Source organism: Primulina huaijiensis, chromosome 12 (genome assembly GCF_012295235.1).
Source record: "Primulina huaijiensis isolate GDHJ02 chromosome 12, ASM1229523v2, whole genome shotgun sequence".
Taxonomy (NCBI): domain Eukaryota; kingdom Viridiplantae; phylum Streptophyta; class Magnoliopsida; order Lamiales; family Gesneriaceae; genus Primulina; species Primulina huaijiensis.
Genome location: NC_133317.1, coordinates 10,102,790 through 10,129,761, shown reverse-complemented (window position 1 = coordinate 10,129,761; position 26,972 = coordinate 10,102,790). Strand labels below are relative to the sequence as shown.

The following is a 26,972-nucleotide window of genomic DNA, read 5'->3' as shown; positions in this document are numbered from 1 at the left end:
CTGAACCAGATTGAACTTCATGATCTGTTTGCTGATTTAAAGGCTTATGAATTTGAGCTGCAGACCAGAGAAGGAGAACCATCTACCCCTGCAGCCACAACTGCTCTAGCTGCTGTCAGAACAGAACCAATCAGTTCAGTCGAGAAATCTGCTGATCAGTTGAGCAGTGATGCTATGTCATTGTTCATCAAAAAATTTGGAAGGTTCATGAGAAAGAATCAAGGAAACTTTCAGAAGTCATACCAAAGGAACAACTCCAAAGATGAATCAAATGCTTGCTACAACTGTGGCAAATCAGGTCACTTTATGGCCGATTGTCCTAAACCCAAGAAGGACAGTCAAGGCTCAACTGATAGAAGAAAGAAATCATATGAGCACAAAAGAAGACCCAAGGAAGATAAGAAATCCTTCAGAAAGAAACATGAGGTACTCTTAGCTGAAGAAAACAAATCTAAATGGGCAGAAACTGACAGTGAGGAGTCAGAACCAGAAAGCTCATGCAGCTCTAGTGATGATGAGAAAGTCAAGTGCTTAATGACTAATGATGCAGAAGAAGAATCATCTAGCCAACAGGTATTTGATTTCAGCTCAACTAATTTCACACGAGAAGAACTCATTCTAACACTACATGACATGGTAAATGAGTATCAAAAGATTGCATCATCATCTGAAAAAATCAAAGCAAAGCAAACTAATCCTACAGACAATAAAACCAAAACTGATGAATCAGTTGATGGGTTGAGTCTAAAAAGGGAAATTGCTGAGTTAAAAAGCAGAGAGAAACAAAAATCAGTCATTAATCCAGAAGTTGATTCTTGAAAACTCAAAACAGACTGAGTTCATTTAGTCTTGGAACAAGTCATCTACTGCACTGAATGAGATGCAGAATTCACAAAAATCAGTTTCTGATAAAACTGGTTTAGGGTTCAACACTCAAGGAGAAATATATCCAAATGATACTCAACCAAAGCCAAAAATAGACAAAGAGAAATACATTCATTTTGTCAAAACAGCAGTGATACAAGAACAAATTGAGCCCAGTAAACTGATTGAGCAACCTACTGAGAATATGAACAAGGCTAGAAGATATGGGATTGGTTATAGTCAAAAATTCTCAACTGATTCACAAAGTCAGTCATCAAAGAGGTCTCACAATAACTATTCGAATAGCTATTTCAATTACTATAACTGCAAGCAAGTTCAGAAGAGATATAGACTGAAGAATCAGTTGAATAAAGCTAAAACAAATATTGTATCATCTGTACACTACACACCAAGCACACAAAAGCCGAGAAAAACCATTTGAAATACAGCTGCTGGAAAATCTGTTAGACTAATCCAAGTGTGGATTCCTAAGGGACTAATCAGTTCATGACCCAAATAGACATGAGTACCAAGTTATATTATATGTGTGATTGCAGGTAACAGGTACAAACAAGAACTCAATATGGTACATGGACAGTGGATGCTCGCGACATATGACAGGAGATGCAAGTACGTTATCCTAACTGATCAAATACACTGGTCCTAACATTAGTTTCAGGGACAATTCCAAAGGTAGAATTGTGGGTAAGGGTAATCTTATCCATGGTAACTTTACTTTTAAAGATGTTCTATTAGTAGAAAACCTGAAGTATAACTTGATTAGCATCAGTCAGTTATGCGACAATGGATTCTCAGTACAATTTGACAAAAACTCATGTTTAATCAAAACTTCAACTGATGAAATCATACTAACTGGCAAACGTTGTGGAAACACATATAAAGTCAGTTGGAATGATCAAAATTATGCACCAGTTTGTTTTATTGCTTCCAAATCATCTAAAAACTGGTTGTGGCATAAAAGACTAAATCATTTAAACTTTAAATCCATTGCCTATCTGAGTAAACATGAACTTGTAACTGGTTTGCCCAAAATAGACTTTTCAAAAGAAAAACTTTGCTCAGCATGTCAGTATGGTAAACAAGTACGATCCTCTTTTAAAAACAAGAGATGTAAATCTTCATCCCGATGCTTAGAACTGTTGCACATGGATCTCTTTGGTCCTATACCAGTCATGAGCTTATGAGGAATGAAATACACCTTGGTAGTCGTAGATGATTTTTCAAGATTTACTTGGGTTATTTTTCTCAAATCTAAAGATCATACTGCTTCGCAAATAATATAGCTCTTCAAAAGACTTTTAAATGAAAAATCAGTTGGAATTGATCGAATCAGATCTGATCGAAGAACTGAATTCATCAATCAAACTCTTTCAAATTTCCTAGAAAATGCTGGAATTAAGCATGATCTCTCAGCAGCCAGAACCCCTCAGCAAAATGGTGTAGCTAAGAGAAGAAATCGGACTCTTAAAGAAGCTGCCAGAACAATGCTTGCTGATTCTGGTATTTCTCAAAGATTTTGGGCAGAGGCAGTAAACACTGCGTGTTATACTCAGAACAGGTCAATCATTAATAAGAACCATATGAAAACATCATATGAGATCTGGCATAGAAGAAAAAGTATAATTACTTATTTCAAAATATTCGGCTGCAGATGTTTTATTCTTGATAATGGTAAAAATTATTTAAAAGCGTTTGATGCTAAATCTGCAGAAGGAATATTTCTTGGATACTCATCAGTTAGTATAGCATATAGAGTCTTCAACAAGAAAACCCTAAATGTTGAAGAATCTGCTCATGTTGATTTCGATGAAACTGAACTAACTAATAAGCCAACTGATCAAGTTGAGCTAGTTGATCGATTTACAGATATCAGTTTGGAAGATGATGACAAAAATGAAAGTCATGGCTATCAACACATACTTCAAACACCTGAACCAGAAGTACTGGACCAATCAGATGTGCAGGAAGTCGTTGCTGATGATCAGTTGACAGAGCATAATGATAACATTCAAATACCAGTTGACGAAGCACCAACTGAGACTGAAAACTGTGTTCAGTTACCAACTGAAGAAATTGCTGATACAACAAATACTGAGTACAGATGGAGAAAATCACATCCACCTGAACTGGTAATAGGAAATCCATCTGATCCAGTAAGAACTCGCAATCAAATGCTAAATTTATTTATCTATTCAGCTTTTGTTTCACAACTAGAACCGAAGAAAACTGATGAAGCTCTTGCTGATCCTAACTGGGTAAATGCAATGCAAGAAGAGCTAAATCAGTTCACTTATAACAATGTCTGGAACTTAGTTCCAAGACCAATTTCAAAAACTATTATAGGTACAAAATGGGTATACAGAAATAAATTGAACGATGATGGTTCAGTTGTACGCAACAAAGCAAGATTAGTAGCACAAGGATATAGGCAAGAAGAAGGAATTGACTATGATGAGACGTATGCTCCAGTTGCAAGGTATATCAGATGGATGTAAAAAGTGCATTCCTGAACGGTAAACTACAAGAAGAAGTATATGTTGAACAACCCCCAGGTTTTGTAAATCACAACTTTCCTGATCATGTATATCATTTGAACAAAGCCTTATATGGCCTTAAACAAGCTCCCAGAGCTTGGTACGAAACTCTTTCAAAATTTCTAACTGATCATGATTTTTCTGTTGGATCAGTTGATAAGACCTTGTTCAAATTTGCTAAGAATGATCACATTTTATTAGTTCAAATTTATGTTGATGATATCATATTTGGGTCAACTAACCCCAAATTATGCGAAAAGTTTGCTAAGCTAATGCAGGATAAGTTTGAAATGAGCATGATGGGTGAACTGACATTCTTTCTTGGACTGCAAGTGAAGCAACTGGAGACTGGTATATTCATCAGTCAGACTAAATATACAAAGGAGCTGCTGAAGAAATTTGGCATGGAATCATGTTCAGCTGCAAATACTCCCATGAGCTCATCAGTAAAATTGGACACTGATCAAGGGGGAATATAAGTTGAGGCGACAGTATATCGAGGTTTAATAGGTTCATTGTTGTACCTAACTGCCAGTCGTCCTGATATTGTATTTGTTGTCTGTATGTGTGCTAGATTTCAAGCAAATCCTAAGCAATCACATTTCTCAGCTGCTAAAAGAATTTTGAAATATCTTAAGGGTACACAAAATGTGGGGTTATGGCATTCTAAAGACTCTACTTTCAATTTAGTCTGATATTCAGATGCAGATTATGCAGGATGTAAGCTTGATCGCAAAAGTACAAGTTGATCTTGTCAGTTTCTAGGAGACAGACTGATCTCTAGGTTCAGCAAAAAGCAGACATCCATAGCTACCTCAACAACTGAAGCAGAATACCTTGCTGCTGGTAGTTGTTGTGCACAACTGATATAGATCTAGCAACAACTGAAAGATTATGGAGTAATCACAAATGAATCGCCCATATTTTGTGACAGTACGAGCACAATTGTCATCACCTATAATCCATTTCTCCTCCAAACAGAGAGGTCGCACAACGGACCCTATCCTCGTCTCCAAGCTCCATGAACTCGAAGATAACCTCGAGGGACTTAATCCAGCCCTCGGCAATCATGGGATCTGCCGTCCCTGAGAACTCCTTCGGTTTCATCTTCATGAACCGCTCATAGGTAGCCTCAGGCCCCGGCTGCCTGGCTACTAAAGTATTGTTCCCCGCAAACTGTGCGAAGAACTGAGTCATCCCAGCTAACATCTGGGCGTTCATGTCCGGTGGAGGGGGTGGTGGTAAATCTCTCTCCTGTCTACGATCCTCACCGTCCTCATGACGGTGCTCATCATCCCTCACGCGCTCAAGAATGCGTCTAGTAGGCATACTGTTCCAAACATATAACCCACACGTAACCAACATGCATAATTCCATTATTTCTTTAAATTTAAATAAATACTGCATAATCATAATCTTGACATAAAACATTTCATGAAAACATGATGTTAAAACATTTCATGCTTTAAATGAAATGCGTAAACGTAAAACTTACAGAATGAAGACGTGACTTCGTGAACTTCTTGAGGTCAGTAGTAGTACAACTCTTTACAAGAACATAGGCTCTGATACCAACTGTAGAGGGCCATATTTCGTATTTGTAAATTTGCGGAATTATTTAAATTTTTTCTCTTTAAATAAATAACATGCCTCATTCATAAAATAAACTGATAAAAAGATTTAATATTTAAAGTAACAGCGGAAGAAATTATCGTTTTCACACCACAAATAAAAAAATTATTCTTCGAAGTAAAAAAACAGAGTTTGAGCATAAATAGTAAATGATTAAAAAAATGAGGTCCTCGGGTTCCTACTACTGCTGACCCAAGCTAGCTCACTGGTCCCCGCTCTCGATCTCGACCTCACTAGTACCTACAACAATCAAGTCTAGTGAGTCTAAAGACTCAGCATGCATATATGATGAATAAAAAGTAAATATAGCATAAAATCACATGCAACGTAAAATATCGTATTGTAAAGCGTAACGTGAAAATCGTGTCATGAGTAATTATAAATACGTGCATAACTGAACATCATACGTTAAATATTTGCTCGATAGAGCCCTGTCATAAATTAGCATATCATAATTTTTTTCTGTAGAGATAATGTTCTACGCAAGTGGCCCGTAACATAACATGAACGTAAGCGCCTGATCAGTATAAACCACAGTATACTGGGTGGTAGAGATCATCACATCCCTTGGACTGGATATTCATACCCATACATAATCATAAACCGGTCGTAAGTCACCGTGTGAAGCAATAATCCCATAAATCCCATAAGCGTGAGGTGGCCACAAGACATATCGCATATATCTAAAAAATAAACAATTTATATTTTTATGCACGTAATATAATTATAACCACATTTTATTGAATGATTTGGATCGTTCTCATGCTCGCTGCGACCTAATTCTAACATGTGACACATGCAAATAATCTCAACTTGACCAACACTTCATAACCGAACCAAAAACGAGACAATTACGCCCAACAAACTTAGTATCCAACCATGGCTTCATACCAACCCGAACCAACATTGCACCATCGTTTAGCCATGATTAAAATACACCTAAAATACTAGAAAATATATACAAAGGGCTGTAATACACGAAAAATGTGCATGGAGGCCAAAATCATTAAACGCTCTTTCGAGAGTCACTTTGGCACATTGCACCGTAAATTCTCGTACGACTTCTAAACTTAACCAAAGCACAAACGGCCAAAAACATGACCTTCCTAACTCAATGAGCTATTGTCCAGTCTAAGGCCATAGGCTAAAAGCCAACCAAGAACTCAAACCTGACCTCTGAACCGAAGACAAAGTTGCTGTCCAATTCCAGCGGCAGCAGCTTCGTTTGAAATGCTTCGATTATAAGGCTAATTGCCATTGGGGCTTGAACCACCGACTAGAGCCTCTTCCCAACATCCTAAAGTGTGGCTTGAACCATGGCTAAGGACCCTAGGCCAACCACAATCCAAACAAACACCTACGACAATCCGAAGCTCCACCCGAGAACGCCATTTTGCACGCGTGTGGTGTATTGCTTCAGTTGTTGTCTTAGTCATTCCGATGGCCATGTGATCGACCATGGCTTGATCTAGACATCATGAGGTATTGTGTTAACCATGGCTAAGGTGTAAACCCCAGATTCGACGACTGTCCTCACTGTACCAAGACAAATCTTTCCAGCGTGCTTATGTCCTCACTCACACGCACCCTAGGAAACTTCCCAGGAGGTCACTCATCCCAAAATTGCCCCAAGTCAAGCACGCTTAACTTTGAAGTTCTTATGTGATGAGCTACCGAAAAGAAGATGCACCTTCGTGAAATGAGTAGTACAAATCAAATCTTTTAAGCCCTCTTCAACTGTACAGTCCATTACATTGAACAGTCTCGTAATCCCTCTCATTCTCGTGTGGGATCGGTTCATTCATGTTCCCTCCAACCTAGAAGCCTGCCAGGAGCCACTCATTGTCCGTGCAACTGATGGCACCGGCGATCACCCCCCGCCCTCTTCGGCCCCGAGCCTCACATGCCCACCAGCTTCCGCTTGGTTCGTCCCCGAACCACACCGTTCTAAGAGAGGTCGGCTCTGATACCAACTGTAACGCCCCAGATTCGACAACTGTCCTCACTGTACCAAGACGAGTCTTTCCAGCATGCTTATGTCCTCACTCACACGCACCCTAGGAAACTTCCCAGGAGGGCACCCATCCCAAAATTGCCCCAAGTCAAACACGCTTAACTTTGGAGTTCTTTTGTGATGAGTTACCGAAAACAAGATGCACCTTCGTGATATGAGTAGTACAAATCAAATCTTTTAAGCTCTCTTCAACTGTACAGTCCATTACATTGAACAGTCTCGGAATCCCTCTCATTCCCGTGTGGGATCGGTTCATTCATGTTCCCTCCACTTAGAAGCCTGCTAGGAGCCGCTCAGTGTCCGTGCAACTGATGGCACCGGCGATCACCCCCCGCCCTCTTCGGCCCCGGGCCTCACATAAGAGCTAGAAGCCAACCAAGATCCACCCAACATCCTCAAAATAGAAAACCAACTCACACAACAAAAATCAGAAAATTGAAAACTGAAGGGGCACTTGTGTTGTTTGTTTTAAAAATAGATGGGACCATGAACCAAGCCATGAAAGGTCATCTTGGTCACGTCCTAGACATGCTAAGGAAGGGTTCTAACCATGGTTACAGGCCTTAGACAAACCATGATCCGAACCTTCAACTTAGACAATCCAAACAAGAAATCGAAACTCACAACTTGCAACTATAGAGAGTTGCTGTCCATTTCGTTTTGCTGTGGCAAAGGGAATCAAACCGATGGACCAACACCTCCCTAACACACCCTATAACATGCCTAGATGCAGCCTTGAACGCTTGGAACCGAGCCAACCCTGAAATCACAAAAACAATACAACCTGTGAAGCACAAGTGAAAGGGCCGAAAATCTGTGCATAGAATTTCGAAAGTTGCTATCAATTTTTTTTTTTTCGGTTTTGCTTCATGATTTATGGACACAACATGATTTAAAAAAATATGTATATGACTTAATTGAAGAGAAAGAAAATAACATATGCACGCCTGGAATTTGTTTACGAAAGAAAACAAATGATACGACGAACACGGCGCGGCGGAGACGGAGTTCCTTTTCTTTTCTACTTTTCTCTCTTATTTTCTTGATGCAAGTCACGATTTTTCTTGCAGGTTTTCTCTGAAATTTTCGAGAGTGAGGATGGAGGGAATGAATGGGGAAGTTGCAAAATAAATGGGAATTGAATGGCAAGATAAAAATCTTTCTATCCTTGAGTTTGAGAGATAAGGAAATGAGGTGTGATATTATTTGATTTGAAGGAGATTTAATGGGATGATGGCCGATTTCTTGCTATCAAAATATGGTAGAAATATTGCTTAATTATTAATTTTTGGTGATTAAAAGTGAGGAAATTATCTACCAAGAAAGGATAAGGAAAAGAATAAAAAATGATGAGTTGTCAAACTTAATTAAATCTTTAAGGTGTTGGCTGAAAATTGATTATCAAAATCGGGTAAAATATTGCTTAATTCTTGAATTTTAACTCTTTAAAGTTTTAAACACTTATTATGTTTTTTTAGTGAATTTAATAAATTAATTTAGGATAGTAATTATCTTGCATGCATGGCTAATTCTTAAAATAAATTTACTAACATGCTAAGTTACAATTTCTTAAATAAAATAAGCCTAGATTAATTTATTCCAATTGGTTACACATTTTAATTTAGGCTTTTAATTAATTATTGGACATAAGAGAACTTATTTACTACTTATCTCTAATTAATTAAATAAATCCTTAAACATATTTTTACATTAAAATAAATTATCCTTTGGCTTAAATTAAATTTAAGAATATTTTCTTATTATTAAATTTTATCTCAATACTCCAACTCCAGTCCGACATCGCGTATTTAACCGAAAAGATAAAACTAAACTTCTGCGTAAAATAAATGATCATGACTTAAAAAATTTAAAAAAATGAATTTAAACCCTCATGCATAAAAAAAATAATTTTAACTTAAATAATAGTAATTATGCATGATTTATACGTAATCTGATTTATCGGGTTCTACAATACCGATGTGTGAGATCCGCTTAGCAACACCACTAAGCATGGACATTCCTACTTCATCACCTTTACCGATGACTTTTCGAGGTATGTGTATGTGTATTTGATGAAATACAAATCTGAAGCCTTTGAAAGGTTCAAAGAATTCAGAAGTGAAGTAGAGAAACAATTGGAACGAAGCATCAAGTCACTTCGATCGGATCGAGGTGGTGAGTACTTGAGTGCCGAGTTCCAAAAGTATCTTAAGAAGAATGGGATTATCTCGCAGTGGACTCCTCCTGCTACACCACAGTTGAATGGTGTTTCAGAGCGTCGTAACCGGACTTTGATGGACATGGTTCGGGCTATGATGGGGTTCACGGAGTTGCCGCCATCCTTTTGAGGATATGCGCTTGAGACAGCGGCACTGTTGTTGAACAATATCCATTCAAAGGCAGTTGATAAGACACCATATGAGATATGGATGGGTAAGCCTCACAAATATTCTTACCTTAGAATATGGGGATGCCCTGCTTATGTGAAGCAGGTAGTGGGAGATAAATTGGATAGTCGATCCATTTTATGTTACTTTGTGGGATATCCAAGAAATTCAGTTGGATATTATTTCTATCATCCCCAAGAAACAAAGGTGTTTGTTTCTATGAATGCAACCTATTTGGAAAAGGAATTTCTATTGGATAGAAAAGGAGAGATGATAGAACTCGAAGAGATTCGAGAGACATCCACAATTGTAGAACCCACACCCGAAGAGCCAAGAGAGGAGATACAAGCTCCTAGAAGATCCGAGAGAGTCTCGAGATCACCTATGAGGTATTGTCTGCTTCTTGAAGAGGGCCATGATGAGCCTAACCATGGAGGTGATCCAGGGACCTTCAAGGAAGCGTTATCTGATGCCGATTCATCCAAATGGCTTGAAGCTATGGAATCTGAGATGAATTCCATACATTCGAACCAAGCGTGGAATCCTGTGGATCCACTTGAGGGAACTGTTCCCATAGGGTGTAAATGGATTTACAAGAGGAAACTTGGGGAGGATGAGAAGGTATTGACCAAAAGGATATACTCAAAGACAAGGAGTTAACTTTGAGGAAACCTTTTCTCCAGTTGCAATGTTTAAGTCTATAAGGATATTGCTAGCCGTAGCTGCGTGGTATGACTATGAGATATGGCCGATGGATGTCAAGACAACCTTTCTTAATGAGGATATTAAGGAAAAAATTTACATGTCTCAACCTGAAGGGTTTACATCTATCGGAAGTGAGCATATGGTATGCAAACTTCAGATATCTATTTATGATCTAAAACAGGCATCTAGGAGTTGGAATCTCAGATTCGACAGTACAATCAAAGAGTTTGGTTTTACTAAGAATCCTGAGGAACCCAGTGTGTATAAGAAGGTCAGTGGGAGTGCTGTGACTTTCCTGGTGCTTTATATTGATGACATTCTACTCATTGGGAATGATGTAGGGATGTTGCAATCAACTAAAATATGGTTAGCGAATACGTTCTCGATGCAGGACTTGGTGAAGCATCTTTTGTATTGGGAATACAGATCTATAGAGATAGATCAAGAAGATTGCTTGGTATCACCCAGTCCATATACATTGATACCATCGTGAAGCGGTTCTCGATGGATGAGTCCAAGAGAGGACATCTACCAATGTGTCATGGCGTGTCCCTATCCAAGTCGATGTCTCCCAAGACTGATGCAGAGGTAGCGGCGATGACAAGCATTCCTTATGCATCTGCAATTGGTAGCATCATGTATGGGATGATATCTACATGTCCTGACGTGGCTTTTGCACTAAGTGTAGTGAGTAGATATCAATCGAACCCTGGTCTTCCACACTGGAAAGCTGTGAAAGACATCCTCAAGTATTTGAGAAGTACCAATAAGTTGTTCTTGGTCAATAGGGGTGGAGAACTGAAATTGGAAGGCTATACCGACTCTAGCTTCCAAAGTGATATCGATGACTCGAAGTCAACATCTGGGTTTGTATTCATTCTCAATGGTGCTGCTGTCTCTTGGAAGAGTTCCAACCAAGACAGTACTGCGGATTCCACCACTGAGACCGAATACATTGCTACATCAGCTGCAGCAAAGGAGGCTGTTTGGATAAATAATTTCGTCCAAGAGTTGGGTGTCATTCCTAATGGAGTTGCTCTTGTCCCGGTGTTTTGTGACAACACGGGAGCTATAGCTCAAGCAAAGGAGCCAAGGTCTCATCAGAAATCCAAACATGTATTGAGAAAGTACCACATCCTCCGAGAGATTGTGGAAAGAGGAGAAGTGACGATTGACAAAGTCGGCTCCGCAAATAATGTTGCTAATTCACTAACTAAGCCTTTACCTGGACCATGATTCGAGAAACATCGCGAATCGATGGGTTTGAAGCATATGGCTAGTTGGTTCTAGTGCAAATGGGAGATTGTTAGAGTAGGTGCCCGTCGAGCCAAGTGTTGGCCGAGTGTTCACAATGAAACTCTATGTATAAACAATCTTTATTTTAATTATATTTGAAATTATTGTTTTGGCACATCTTTATCTGTATACCCATGCTAGTTGCATAGATAAAGTCTTTGAATATACAAATAGTAGAAAGAATATGAGATGCTCATATGAGGAGTATCATGAAACTCATATTTGGAATACTGTATATTCTAAACAGTTCCTAGTCGATTCAGCCGCCGCTAAGAAGGATATAGGCCGCTCAAGTTTGAGACTAGTATCTGTGATGTGAGTACCATGTTTCATTGGTAGGGGACATTGTGATGTCCGAGCATGCAGATAGGTGCTCCTGGTAGAGTGCACTGAACAACCTTCCATAAAGGACTTTCCAAGTGGTTCTCACTTATCGAGTGGAAACGTCCTATTTTATGGTTGTACACCATTAGTCCTTATGACCCGGGACAACATTGAGACTCTATATGTTAGCATTGCACTTTGACTTGTTTACCGACTCTCATGGGGTCATCAGGTGGCAAGGTTGGGTGTTTTGTCGAAACATATAGGAGTCGATGCATTGTAGTCGGGGATTCACCGCTTACCTTCGGGTATGGATATCCTATGTGTATGTAGTATGAAATCTCTGATCAGAGTGTTGGTGGTAATTATGAAATGGTTTTCATAGATTACACCATCGAATCGACTACGACATGACACATAGTATCGATTCTTTGACAGCTCTCGATATACCAATGGTTGTCGAATCGGTCGGGATATATGAGATGAAGGGACCGTACTGTACGCTAACCATAATAGATTGGTTCTTGCAGGCACTATCATTTGATACCTAGAGAATCATGTAAGCGATGCTACTAGGAGTTTAACATGATTGGTTGGGTACTTTCAGACTTGAGTTCTGACGTTCTTATTATCAAGGAGTTGATAAATAAGAATGGAACAACTGGGGTATGCTCATATAAGGACATGTTTAGTCCTGAATCACATTTAGATGTGAACCCACGGCTAGGTGTATCATTGAACCATTGAGGGTCACACAAATGCTAACTTTCTAGATCCCGTTGAGAAGTAAAATAGTTCAATATGTTGAACGGCTTATAAAGGAGTTTATAAGCGCAAAGAAAAATAGAAGTATGACTTCTATAAGAGAATTATGGGGAATGTAACTTTTAATTTGAGGAATTGTTCCTAAATTAAAAGTTGTCCAAATAAATAATGTATTTGGAAATTGTGATTTTCATAAACATTATTATGGACTAAATTAAATTAATTCAAGTGTTGTAGAGCCCAATTAGAAATAATTATTTAACTAGTGGGCTTGAGTAAATTCAAGTAAGGTTTAATTGGGCTCAAATATGTTTGAGACATTCAAATAAAAGTCCATGAGCTTTGTAATTGTTACAAACCCAAATAGAAAAGCATGCAAGGGAGATGAAGGGTTGGAAGCAACTTTTTCATTAAACAATGCATGGCACGCTCATGCACTTTATCACTTTTTCCAAGACCAAGAAAAGTCTTCCAACCTCATTTTTCTCTCACCATGGCTGAACCCTCCTCACTCATTTTTTTATTCATTTTTCTTTCTTCAATTGTTGAGGAAACACTCTCTTCTCAAATGAAAAATAATCTAATTTTTCTAGTGCAAAATTAAAGTGAATTTAGCTTGTTGGTGGTGGACCTAATTTGAAGGAAGGATTCCAAGAACAAGGAAAGCTTGTAGAGGGTCTTGCCATTGAAGAGCTTAGTTGTTTGACAACTAAGTTGGAGCCAACATCAATCGTGAGATATAGTTATGTATATTCTCTTAAACATACTATGAATGTCATTTTGTGTTTTATTGTATTTGCTACACATCATACTGATTAGGGTGCTCGATTTTTGCTAAGAAAAATATTTTTGAAACTTTCGTTGCGCATTCGGGCACCTTAATCGATCCCCTTTCAATGCCTGCAACTAGGACTCGGACGTGCTCCTCTAGTGACGTCATGCGATCTCTCAGCATGGCGTTCTCCGCCTCTGTAGCCTGCATCCTCTCACAAAGCTCATCGTTACGGCGTAACGATGAGTCTAGAGTCTGTCGCATGTCTGCAATCTGCTGGGACTCAGACGACTGACTGACACCCGATGACCCACCACGTCGACCCGGAGCCATCTCATCTGGATATAAGGTGCTGGCCATCGACCCACACCCGTACATCCTCCCCTTCTTCTTCCCCCCCAACCACAGTCTTGAACATGTTGTTCACCGACTGTGGGCTGGGGACAGCAGGCTCTGATCCATCATCTGCGGGAGTCATCGACTCAGCCATGTAGCGCTCCATCTCCTCCTGTGATGTTGATAAAAAAATGAATCAAATCGATTTTTCTTAATGTTACGTTAATGTGAATAACGAAATTTCATAAACTTACGTGGAGCAGGCGGGATCGCGTGTCAACGAACGATCCATCGTCATGTCGATGTGGTGAACGTATAGCTCCCATGACGTCGGATCTCTGCCATGTCGTGCTCGCTAAAAATAAATTCATTAATTGTAAAACATTAATATTTATAATTAATGAGAAACATATATATATATATGTTAAAGTACAACTGAAAAGTATTAAACTGGAAGAAATACCAGATCCTATCCGTGAGCGCTGTACATCTTCGCACCTACAATGTGATTCGTCGTCCCTGTACCTTAACCTGTAGGCTCGCTGTTCCTGTTGGCCTTGTTCTTCGCGGCTCTGTCCTGCCAATCCTGATGCTGTCAGGCAGCAGTCCAAGCAGCCCATCTCTCAGGTGTGACTGTCTGTGGATGATGGTCACTGGTCCTCCATCCGTGAATAGTCCGGCGGTATAGGGTGGTAGTGGTACGGAACCACAAGTCCCGTACCTGAGCATCAATGTCAGCAGCCTATGTATACCTCGTCTGCAATATTTTTTAAATAAGTAAGTTAATCGTTTAATAAAATTGAAACATTTTATTGTAAAAATTAATTTTTTTAATAAAGACTTACACAGAACTGCTCCCAGTAAGTTAATCGTTTAATAAAATTAAAACATTTTATTGTAAAAATTAATTGTTTTAATAAAGACTTACACAGAACTGCTTCCAGTACCACTGCCGCTGATCAGGTGTCACTTACCTCCACGACCAGCCGGGATACATATCGGCTCTCACTGCAGACATGTGATCTCAGCTGGTCGTGGAGGTATGTGACAACTGAGCAGTGGTAGTGGTACTGGGAGCAGTTATGTGTAAGTCTTTATTAAAACAATTAATTTTTACAATAAAATGTTTCATTTTTTATTAAACGATTAACTTACTTAAATAAAAAATATTGCAGACGAGGTATGCATGGGCTGCTGACATTGATGCTCAGGTACGGGACTTGTGGTTCCGTATCACTGCCACCCTATACCGCCGGACCATTCACGGATGGAGGACCAGTGACCATCATCCACAGACGGTCACGCCTGAGAGATGGGCTGCTTGGACTGCTGCCTGACAGCATCAGGATTGGCAGGACAGAGCCGCGAAGAACAAGGCCAACAGGAACACCGAGCCTACAGGTTAAGGTACAGGGACGACGAATCACATTGTAGGTGCGAAGAAGTACAGCGCTCACGGACAGGATCTGGTATTTCTTCTAGTTTAATACTTTTCAGTTGTGCTTTAACATATATATATGTTTCTCATTAATTATAAATGTTAATGTTTTACAATTAATGAATTTATTTTTAGTGAGCACGACATTGCAGAGATCCGACGTCATGGGAGCTATACGTTCACACACATCGACATGACGATGGATCGTTCGTTGACACGCGATCCCGCCTGTTCCACGTAAGTTTATGAAATTCCGTTATTCACATTAACGTTACATTAAGAAAAATCGATTTGATTCATTTTTTATCAACATCACAGGAGGAGATGGAGCGCTACATGGCTGAGTCGATGACTCCCGCAGATGATGGATCAGAGCCTGCTGTCCCCAGCCCACAGTCGGTGAACAGCATGTTCAAGACTTTGGTTGGGGGGAAGAAGAAGGGGAGGATGTACGGGTGTGGGTCGATGGCCAACACCTTATATCCAGATGAGATGGCTCCGGGTCGACGTGGTGGGTCATCGGGTGTCAGTCAGTCAGTCGTCTGAGTCCCAGCAGATGGCAGACATGCGACAGACTCTAGACTCATCGTTACGTCGTAACGATGAGCTTTGCGAGAGGATGCAGGCTACAGAGGCGGAGAACGCCATGCTGAGAGATCGCATGGCGTCACTAGAGGAGCAGGTCCGAGTCCTAGTTGCAGGCATGTCACGGGGAGCTACTGCGAATACATCAGGCCGCACGCTGCTTGGACCAGGCACTTCTCACAGGGGTCGATCCCGTGGCGCAGCAATTGCTTCTTAATCTCGTACCCACAGATTATCACAGAGTTATGTTCCTTCGGGTACAGGGATGGAGACGCCGACGCCGACGACGATGACGATGACGAGACCCAGTCACCGTAGCCACGTTTTTTCTGATTTTTTTTTTTTACGACATTTGTACCAAACACTTGTATTATTATTTGTAGATTAGTAATATGATTACATTTCTCAAATTTTGTTGTTAATTTTTTTTCAATTATACTGGACAAAATATATTTTTATATCACTACGTATTTAAGGAAAATTTAAAAAAAAAAGAAAGAAAGAAAACCGTCGCTTCATTAAGCTACGATTTTTTCAAAAACCGTCGCTTAATATAGCGACGGTTTTACAAAACCGTCGCATAATATAGTGACGTTTTTGTTAAAAACCGTCGCTTTCATTCAGCGCGGTTAAGTTAAACCGTCGCTAACTGTCGCTTAAACAGTCGCTAAATTAAATCGTCGCTAAATTAGCGACGGTATTTTTCAACAAAACCGTCGATAATTTGTAACGGTTATTGAGAAACCGTCGGTGATAGAAGACGACGCGACCTTCGGTTACGGACCACCAAACCGTTGCTAAAATCGTCGCCTAACACCAAACCGTCGCTAAAACTGTCGCTAGCCTCTTTTTTTTTGTAGTGTATGATCTAATTGGGACTCTTAGGATAGCCTTTTCAAGGGGTATTCCCTATGCATTTTACCCAAGATGGTCCATGTATATTCCTATCTCCATTCTTGTTTCAGAGGTTGCTTCCCACACAGTCCACTCAAGACAAAAGAAAGGGATAAATAAGCTTGAATTTCCCTAGAATAACGCTGTGAATGTAATTTTTGGGAGAATTTTTTGCATAATCTATTCGACTCGATTTAGTTTGTGTCATAAGTTTGTGATCTCTGCAGCATTAAACAATCAATGAAGTTTAGCACTTTCCAGTTGATTACAAAATTGATGCCAGTACCTAAATTCACCAAATAAGGGCTAACTAATATGATAACTTGCCTTGCATTAAAATCAAAGGCTATGGAAGAAACTCCACAGAAGGAACAAAATAAAGAGAATTTTCAGTTGCCAACACTCGGTGTCAGTGCTCCAAAACTCTGATTTTCTCCAGGCAGTTTTGCATATGTTGGTGGACATCAGCAGCCAGGCGATCACCGGCCAATAATTTATAATGTTCAAACTTCAATTCATCGCACTTTAAAGCAATGTTTTTGAAGGACTTGATGCTTACTAATGGAGAAGAAAATTGAATTAAGGTTTATGCAAGTATAACATGGTGCATTCAGATCGACCGTACTATTCTAATCACAAAATCAACAAATTTTGAATACCACCGTGCATTATAGGACACCGTTAGATTCGAGAGACAACGGATTCATAACTTACCACTTAAATCAAGCAAGTTGAAAACCACCGGACAGTTTCCTATACTCTTAACCATCGCCGTCGCAGCCCAAACCTTCTGGTACTCCTCTCTGGAAGTTCTAAAAATGCAGACTTTTGTAATTGGATTCACATACTTCACTGCAGAATAACAAAATACATCAGGCTTGAAGATGGCAAGTCACAGGCACGTAAACTAAAGATATAATAATAACAACTATTGTTCATTCATGAACTAAAAAAAACAAAGGAAGAACAGACACCTTGAAAAGAATTCTGAGACAATGCTAGACCACATTCTCCAAAGTTCGCTTGAATGCTATCTTTGATTGCTTTTGATATATTGAATTGAGTGATTATAATGGGTTCATCCAACATAAGATCTTTATTAGGATCAAGAAACACCTCCATCAACATGTATCTATTCTTAAACCCCACCATGACGATCCAACTTCACGCAAAAGGACAAGTGTTAAACTTAAAATACAACTCAATAAGAACCCCTCATAGATTTAGATTCTTCTTTGTGAGGCCACTTACTCTAATCGCATTTAATTAACGTGCAATTAAAAATTTATTATCAAAAGCAACATAAAAAGTTTTAAAATATACATAAAAACTCAGACAACAATTTATATAAAAATAACTCAAATTAGGAACTCAACAAACTCAAATACACACAAACGAGTGCCGGCCAAGCACAATCGGGCTAGGGTCGGCACCCACTTGCATCGCTTTGTCAAGATTGGGCTAGGGTGGGTCGGCGCTCACTTTCCGACAAAACCGGCGGCCACGACGAGGAAAAAAAAGGATATGGCTGGAATTGAGAGGTGACTGGAAAAGAGTCAGGAATCGGGTTGTCTTCTTTTTTTATTTCCTATTTTCTATTTATGGTCATTTATGTAAATTAAATACGGTTTTCTGTATATTAATACGCGTTTGTTATTTTAGATCTAATATGTATTTAATATGCTTTAAATTCTCAATATTCAAAAATACATATTTTTATCACATTTTTCTAATTTATTTTTACATAAATAATTATTTTATTTTAACGATTCAATAATTATTCTAAATTTTGTCAAATTACGAGATAATTAATTTTAAGTTCTTACACTTTTAAAGTTGTGGTTACTTGGTGAGATTAGATTAGTGTTCTAAATATCACCCTAGACGGTGGCCTACCACACAGCCTAGACGACCTCAGGGTGGTAGATCGAGGAAGTAGTTTAGGTAAGAGCAATTTTACATGTTATAACCGTGGCAACGACGGTATTCAGGAGTTTCCAAGATTTCAACTGACTGAAAAATAGCAAATATTCTAGGTATTATGAGATTTGAGAGGAGATGTCATCTAGGGTTAGAAAATACTAATATATAAGAGATCAATTAATGGGCTTGCATAAGGACAAGCTCAGTTTTAAACATTTTTAATTCAATCAGTATGTCCCTATACAAGCTTATTAACTGACATCTTACATATTAGTATTTTCTAACTCTAGATGATATCTCCTCTCATATCTCCTAATGCCTAAAATATTCGCTATTCTCCAGCCCGTTGAAATCTTGGAAACTCCGGAACATCTAAACTTAAATTCTAAGAATCTCTTTTTCTGAGAATGAAGATACAACTAAGCTAACAAGCTGTGGAAGAAAAAAAAAAAAAAAAACTCTAAAACACAAGTTTAAACCACAAAATAAGTAAAGCCAAGTGAATTTTGTCCCCTCTTTCTTCTATCTACTACATAAATACTCCGCCACTCAGACCTCAATTTTCATTTCTTCAATATTTATTTACTTCATCAAATTACACTCTCTCTTAAAGTCAGATTTACATAAAATTACTTTATAATGGTTATCACTTTGTAGTGTACTAGCATAAATCTCTCTCAATAAAAAAAGACGACGAGTTCAAATCTGTTTCAAAATAAAACCTTTGCTCCCCATTGTAATTAATTTTTTTTTTAAAAAAAAGTGATTTGTAAATAATAAAATAATTTAAATGAATATATATTATATGTTATATCAAAATATTATAGTGTAGAATATAAATATAAATATGAACGTGAAGAAAAGATGGGAGTGGTGTGTGATTGTGTGCACTCGGCTGACAGGTAATTTCATTTGAATTTCGTCTGTATTCCGACTAAATGATAGATTTAAATTTTGACGAACTAAATATTTAATTTAATCTAAAGTCAATTATATTTATTTCGCTAACGTGAGAATCGGATCACCTCAAATTTCCTCTATAAATACTCCCGTTTTCTCCCATCTCCGACTCCAAACTTTGCTAGGCGAGTGTGTGAGAGAGCTGCAGTTTACGTAAGAGTGTGTGTGAGAGAGAGAGATACAGAGGGAGAAGCGGCTACAGTTTGGTTTTCCGATAACCGGAGTAAGTGCTCTTTTACTTTGATTTCTCCGCTTTTTCGTTCTCTGGTATGGGTATTTTGAGCTGATTTTGTTTTGGAAATGACTGTGATGTGAATTTTACCTGTGACTGGGGTGTGTTTACCCCTGTTTGAATGGAGATTTTGTGTATTTTTGTTTTTGGCGTGATTTTTTCCCGTAGATCTGACTCCCAGTGTCGCAACGTATCCCGAAAAAACTTGCTCATCATAGGGGCACTGCCTTTATTATTGATGTTTATTTTTGGGGGAGTGGCTGTATTTAATTGATTTGTGTTTTTTTTTGTTCGATTTGGATAAGGTCTTCAATTTTTTTATGTATTTTACCACGTTACAAGTGAGATATTTATACTTATAAATAAATAAATTTCTAGATTAGTACAAGTTTGACACTTTTAACTTTTTTCTTTGAAAAAAATGTGGTAGGGCGATCATTCTTACAGATCCACAAATTTGGGAAAATATGCGTTATTTTTCTTTACGATGAGTAAAAAATATTGAAGAAATGGAAATTGAGGTCTGAGTGCTGAGTGTTTAGGTAGTTGATGGAAGAAAGAGGGGACAAAATTCACTTGGCTTTACTTATTTTGTGTTTTAAACTTGTTTTTTTTTTGTTCTACAGCTTAGTTGTATCTTCAATGTGAGAAAAAGAGACTCGTGAAATTTAAGTTTAGATGTTCCAGAGTCTCTCTGTGTCTCTCCATCCAATTTGACACGTCCTCTTGTTTTGGATGTGCAGAACTCTTTTATAAATCGGGGTTCGGAGGAACTAACATTTGCATTAACTAAAGCAATGGAGGTATTTGGCAAATCTATGGTTGCTGTTCCTACAAATGTTATTTATTTGTCGAGTATTCTTGGCCAAGATGGGCCAAATCCTGTTCACAAGTGTGACTGGAAATGTGAAAATGAACATGTTTGTGGGAACGTTTACCGCTGCAGAATTACTGGGCTGACACATATTTGTGACAAAAACTGTAACCAAAGAATTTTGTATGATAACCATAGCTCCCTCTGCAGAGTGAGCAAGCAGATTTTTCCTTTGACTCCAGTTGAGCAACAGGCTGTGAAAGGTGTTAGGAGGAAGCTCGATGCTGAGAATGGTCCAACAGAGAGCTGCACTTTTAAGCGCAGAAGGGACGCACAGTGTCATCCCTCCCCTTTTGAGATATCATTTTCTGCTGTTAGTCCCATCTGCAGCCAGATTGGTGATGGCTTGGATATGAGCTAGATGTTATAACTTATAGTTTGAATCAGTCGTCGTCATTTTTACCCTTCAAGTTTAGTTCCTCTAGGACAAGTTATGAACCAAGGAACTCATTGAGTACTTCAGTGGCAGAACTTACTGTCTGTACTCCTTTATGTTGGAAAACTTTAATGTTTATTTCCTCATTTGAGTTGTAGCTGTTCCGATTTCATAAGACTCGGTATCCTAGGAAATTAATGATCCTATATCCATATGGACTTAGTTTGGCGTTTTGTGCTGCATTTATTGTGTATCACAGATTGCAGTTTGACGAGAATGATTTCTATAAGTCTTCTTAGCATTTCTATTTGATCCTGCACCGCTACTGTGATTATAATTGCTCATCTTTCTTTCTCTTACTTGTGCTGTGTTGCAAGTATCGTGTTTGTGGATCATTTCTTTTGTTTCTTCCTTTCCCAGTTCATTTATTTCCTTAATAATATTCAGATGCATATTCTTATATATGTTTTATCTGCTGTTTGTTTCTATATTGTTTTGCATTTTAGCTTCATGACGAACTTATTATTTCTAATTCCCTGTGGATAATTGATATTTTCTACACAGGTTGATTTCTTTTCAGTTTTGGAGGAAGGGATTTTTATATTTTTTTTTCACTGGAAGGACATCTGATTTACCTTTTTTTGGTTTTCCCTTGTATTGCAGGTCAAGGAGGAACCACATAATCTATTTCTTTTTTAGTTTTATTTATTTCTTTAATTATTTATAATTCTTCTCCGCTTGTATTCTTAATTCTTAAATTTATGTTGTATTTGCAGGAGCTAAAACATGTACCGCACAGGAGAGTTTCATAAATAATTTCTGTCTTGATGAATGATTAAATATGAGTACTGTGTTTCATATCTTGAGAAGGTTCTAATTCATTTCATTTTCTTCTGTCGTGCAGGAGAAACAATATTTCTCTTCCATGAATTGCGGTTCAGGAGCATGTCGGGCTTTGCCGGTCAATCTATTACTCCAAGCAAGAGCAGGCTTTTCAGCTAGTGGATCCGTTCAAGGACTTTACTAACGTATAGAGTTTCATTTACTTTGAGGCCTCACTTCATACATTCCAACACGATGGCAAGTACTCCCAGTATATGATGATGTTCATATGTCCGAGCTATGCCATTCACCTGCGACAAACATTCCAACATGGAAAGTACATGCGCTCCCCAATATATGATGACTATGTTCATCTGTCTGTCATAAACATTCCAACAACATGGCAAGTACATTTGCTCTCCCATTATATGATGAAGATGTTCATTTGACCGAGCTATGCCACTCACCTGTCACAAAACTGTGAAAGGAATTTCAGCTCCAGAGTCACATGCTTCTGTTTGCCTTGAAGCCGTCCTTTAGCTTAGCAATGTGACTGATTTGGTTGCTATCCTGTTACCACCTCTTTCTTTGTGAACCCCTATCGGGCCTCCAGACACTGGCTTTTTTATGGCTCTGGAAATTAAATGGGGATGATGCTTCAATCACGTCTCAGGAAGCAAATGCGATAACTCTGTAGCTCTAGAATGGTCTAGGATTACATGTGATGACTGATACTTGTTACCTTGATTACATATTTAAACTTCGTAAATTTAAAAAGTGTATCTTTATCCGAATCCATTGGACCTTTCTCAAGTTGGCTTAATTTTAATACGTTGTGTTCTGCACCGATCTTCTGCACTCGTTATTAGTTTAGCAGGCTGACGTTATTTGTTACATTTAAATGTGGTGTATCCGGTAGTGTGCCATATTTTATTGTTTTAATTAATTAACAAATTTACTAATTTGATACTGGGGAAGTGGAGTTTCTGGGATCCAACCTCTCTGCCCTATTGAAAACGAGTACTTCTGAATGATGGGTTCAATTTTCTACCTAACAGAGAAGTTGTGATGTGTCATCATTAAACGCGTGGAGCAATAATTCATGTAGTTGTAGAAACTGTTGGCGGAACCTACATATATTATGTTGTAAAAAATATTGAAGAAATGGAAATTGAGGTCTGTTCGTAAATTTGCGGTACTGGTGATTTTCTGTATACAGAGAATGGTTTTCCAATATAGCGAGGAAATTTTTGTCCCACTGCATTTATGGAAACAAAACTGTTATGAGTTTGTTGAATGTCTACAAAAGTTCATCTGTATTTATGATCTAACAGGGAATTTTGGGGTAGCATTTTCAACGGGTATTCCCTATGCATTTTACCCAAGATGGTGCAAGTATATTCCTATCTCCATTCTTGTTTCAGAGGTTGCTTCCCACACAGTCCACTCAAGACAAAAGAAAGGGCTAAATAAGCTTGAATTTCCCTAGCATAACGTTGTGAATGTAATTTTTGGGAGAATTTTGTGCATAATCTATTCGACTCGATTTAGTTTGTGTCATAAGTTTGTGATCTCTGCAGCATTAAACAATCAATGAAGTTTAGCACTTTCCAGTTGATTACAAAATTGATGCCAGTACCTAAATTCACCAAATAAGGGCTAACTAATATCATAACTTGCCTTGCATTAAAATCAAAGGCTATGGAAGAACATCCACGGAAGGAACAAAATAAAGAGAATCTTCAGTTGCCAACACTCGGTGTCAGTGCTCCAAAACTCTGATTTTCTCCAGGCAGTTTTGCATATGTTGGTGGACATCAGCAGCCAGGCGATCACCGGCCAATAATTTATAATGTTCAAACTTCAATTCATCGCACTTTAAAGCAATGTTTTTGCATGCCCTGATGCTTCCTAATGGAGACGAAAATTGAATTAAGGTTTATGCAAGTATAACATGGTGCATTCAGATCGACCGTACTCTTCTAATCACAAAATCAACAAATTTTGAATACCACCGTACATTATAGGACAGCGTTAGATTCGAGAGACAACGGATTCATAACTTACCACTAAATCAAGCAAGTTGAAAACCACCGGACAGTTTCCTATACTCTTAACCATCGCCGTCGCAGCCCAAACCTTCTGGTACTCCTCTCTGGAAGTTCTAAAAATGCAGACTTATGTAATTGGATTCACATACTTCACTGCAGAATAACAAAATACATCAGGCTTGAAGATGGCAAGTCACAGGCACGTAAACTAAAGATATAATAATCACAACTATTGTTCATTCATGAACTAAAAAAAACAAAGGAAGAACAGACACCTTGAAAAGAATTCTGAGACAATGCTAGACCACATTCTCCAAAGTTCGCTTGAATGCTATATTTGATTGATTTTGATATAATGAATTGAGTGATTATAATGGGTTCATCCAACATAAGATCTTTATTAGGATCAAGAAACACCTCCAACAACATGTATCTATTCTTAAACCCCACCATGACGATCCACCTTCACACAAAAGGATAAGTGTTAAACTTGAGATACAACTCAATAAGAACCCCTCGTAGATTTAGATCCCTCTTTGTGAGGCTACTTACTCTAATCACATTTAATTAACATGCAATTAAAAATTTATTATCAAAAGCAACGTAAAAAGGGTTAAAATTATACCTAAAAACTCAGACAGCAATTTATATAAAAATAACTGAAATTAGGATCTCAACATACTCAAATACACACAAAAGAGCCCCGGCCAAGCACAATTGTGCTAGGGTCGGCGGCTTTGGCAAGATAGGGCTAGGGTTGGTCGGCGCCCACTAAATATTGTCCAAACATGAAAAAAGAAAACCAGCCGCATGTGATAGATCTCATACAACACTCATAATCCTATCACAAGAAGACAATCATCCTTCAAACGAAAACCTTACAAGCTTAAGTTCGCTCTCTTTTCCTCTCTTACAAAGCGTTTCCCTTCATCACACCAACATCAGAACAGGATTAACGAATTCCAGCAAAAATAAACAATACCCAAATAAGCTAAAAGTCCAAATTTTACCTCTTTTCTTGACCTTTGCGGTCTTCGCATAAATTCTCTCTTGCCCAAAGAGAGAACATATGAAGGCTTAAAAATGGAATAAAATTGTTAACCGGTTTTAACTTTGGGTCGTCTAATTTTCTCGGTTTCGCATTCTTGTCTCGGATTTGATGCTTCCATGTCCTTTCTCTGCTGAGGACGTGACTATAACAATGTGTTTGGTTCTTTATAAATATGGATTTGGATTTGGATTTGGAATTGGAATTGGAATTGGAATTGGAATTGGAAATTCAAGTATTTGAAATTCTATTTGGTGTTTGATTTAAAATTTAAAAATGATATTTACAAATCCATTTCTTGTTTGGAGAAAAAAGGATTCGAATTAGAAATTTTAAAATTTTACTAACATACCCTTAGAAATATTATCAAATTTTATGGGATTTGGATAAAAACGTAATTGTGTTTTTTTTAAATCCAAATCCCACCAAATCTTATCAAATTTGATGGGATTTGGATATACTCATTGAAATCCTAAACAAATCCGAATTCTTTTTTTTTTTATCACTTTGCCAAACAGTAAAAATAGGATTTTGAAATCCAAATCCAATAAAATCCCCTCAAATCCTGGTTGCCAAACACACTGTAAGAAAAATCAGATATGTGATATAGATCCCGTTAGATATCAAAAGTTTTTTTTTTGATTAAAAAAGTGTTTTTTTAAGTAAAAGTTGTGTTAATATTGTGTTTGGATGGATTAATAAAAAACATTTTTTAAATTAATAAATGTGTTTGGATACATATTAAATAATAATAACAATAAAATTAAATATATACCCATATATATATTTAAATACTATAAAAAATATAAATACATAATTTTGCAATATCCTAATACATTCTAATGTCGTCTTCGAGCATCGATTTTATATGTTCTAAACATAAAACGCATTTCAAACTCATTTTTTCAAAATCTAGTCTACAAAAATTTTTCTTTTTATTCACAGTAATTAGCTATTTCATTCCATCAACATTCACCCATAAGTTAATAAATTTAATTAAATATTTAAATATTATATTCAAGTTTAAATGATTTATATAATTAATTCAACCGCATTCAATTAATTTAATTTGACAAAAACTTTTGTGAGACGGTCTCACGGGTCATATTTGTGAGACGGATCTCTTATTTGGGTCATCCATGAAAAAGTATTACTTTTTGTGCTAAAAGTATTACTTTTTATTGTGAATATGGGTAGGGTTGACCCGTCTCATAGATTAAGATCCGTGAGACAGTCTCACATGAGACCTACTCATTTAATTTTATATAATAACAGTTGGTGGTAGTGGTCAATAATAAATTAAAGAATGGTAGATGATTTATGTAGAGGCCTAAAAATCCTTACTTGAAAATTTGCGGAAAATTTAAAATTTTTCTTTTAAAATAAATGGAGTGCCTCATTCATACCAAAAACTGATAAAATATTTAACGTTCAAAACAGCAGCGGAAGAAATTATTACTTGCCAAAATAACAAGTTAAAGTATTCAATAACTAATAAAATATTTGAGCATCAAAATGGCAAGTGCTGAAACTGAGGTCCTCGGGTGCCACTACTGCCGACTCGAGCTAGCTCACTGGTCCCCGCCCTCGATCCCGACATCATCAGTACCTACAACAATCAAGTCTAGTGAGTCTAAAGACTCAACATGCATATATCGTAAATAACGAGTAAATATAGTAAAATTGCATGGGAGTAAAATTTCATGTCATGAGGCATATCGTAAAATGTCGTGTCATGATTAATTATAATACGTGCATAGCTGAACTGAAAATCATAGTGAAACTGTTTGCTCCTTGGAGCCCTGTACTGAAATAGCATATAATAATTTTCTGTGAGATTATGGTCTACGCAAGTGGTCCCTGAACTGAACTGAACTGAGCTGACCGATACTGGTGACCGGACCGATACTGGGGATCGGATTTACGTCTGATCAGACTACTGCCACAGTACTGGGTGAAACAACTGAACTGACCGGTAACTGGTGACCGGGCCGATACTGGGGACCGGACTTAAGCATGATAGTAAAGTGACCACAAGCAATATCGCATAAATCTCAAAATTTGTATTTTTGCACGTAATATAATTAAATAACTGAATTAAATATCCTGTACCCATTTT

The 26,972-nt window shown here is 37.8% G+C and overlaps 3 protein-coding genes, 1 long non-coding RNA gene and 1 pseudogene across 7 annotated transcripts in view; 2 read left to right on the top strand and 3 right to left on the bottom strand.

The window, feature by feature from the left end:
• LOC140990460 (probable ribonuclease P/MRP protein subunit POP5) overlaps window positions 1-18,092 on the bottom strand; it is a 50,625-nt gene extending 32,533 nt beyond the window's left edge. The window contains exons 1-4 of one of the 4 annotated variants that reach the window (XM_073460165.1): window positions 17,960-18,092; window positions 17,542-17,729; window positions 17,282-17,419; window positions 16,797-17,125 (exon numbers count right to left, since the gene is read on the bottom strand). In XM_073460165.1, coding sequence (XP_073316266.1) covers window positions 16,977-17,125; window positions 17,282-17,419; window positions 17,542-17,719 — 465 coding nt within the window. In that variant the 5' untranslated portion in view covers window positions 17,720-17,729; window positions 17,960-18,092 and the 3' untranslated portion in view covers window positions 16,797-16,976. Of the gene's footprint in view, window positions 1-16,796; window positions 17,126-17,281; window positions 17,420-17,541; window positions 17,847-17,890 lie in introns of those variants that run through there. The other 3 variants (XM_073460163.1, XM_073460166.1, XM_073460164.1) reach the window with 3 other exon arrangements.
• Window positions 13,445-14,596, bottom strand: LOC140990590 (uncharacterized). Its single transcript, XM_073460351.1, has 4 exons — window positions 14,579-14,596; window positions 14,114-14,407; window positions 13,905-14,005; window positions 13,445-13,822 (listed from the first exon to the last, which is right to left on the bottom strand). The coding sequence occupies exons 2-4, from the start codon at window positions 14,268-14,270 to the stop codon at window positions 13,649-13,651; spliced, it is 432 nt and encodes a 143-aa protein (XP_073316452.1). The 5' UTR covers window positions 14,271-14,407; window positions 14,579-14,596; the 3' UTR covers window positions 13,445-13,648.
• On the top strand, window positions 14,707-15,924 carry LOC140990305 (uncharacterized). Its single transcript, XR_012177626.1, has 3 exons — window positions 14,707-15,119; window positions 15,224-15,325; window positions 15,407-15,924. It is a non-coding gene; the product is annotated as an uncharacterized lncRNA (long non-coding RNA).
• Window positions 18,093-19,497: 1,405 nt separating the features above from the next.
• Window positions 19,498-21,856, top strand: LOC140990462 (uncharacterized). Its single transcript, XM_073460167.1, has 2 exons — window positions 19,498-19,673; window positions 20,426-21,856. The coding sequence occupies exon 2, from the start codon at window positions 20,480-20,482 to the stop codon at window positions 20,915-20,917; it is 438 nt and encodes a 145-aa protein (XP_073316268.1). The 5' UTR covers window positions 19,498-19,673; window positions 20,426-20,479; the 3' UTR covers window positions 20,918-21,856.
• A 1,480-nt stretch (window positions 21,857-23,336) lies between these two features.
• On the bottom strand, window positions 23,337-25,001 carry LOC140990464 (probable ribonuclease P/MRP protein subunit POP5; annotated as a pseudogene).
• Window positions 25,002-26,972: the final 1,971 nt, after the last annotated feature.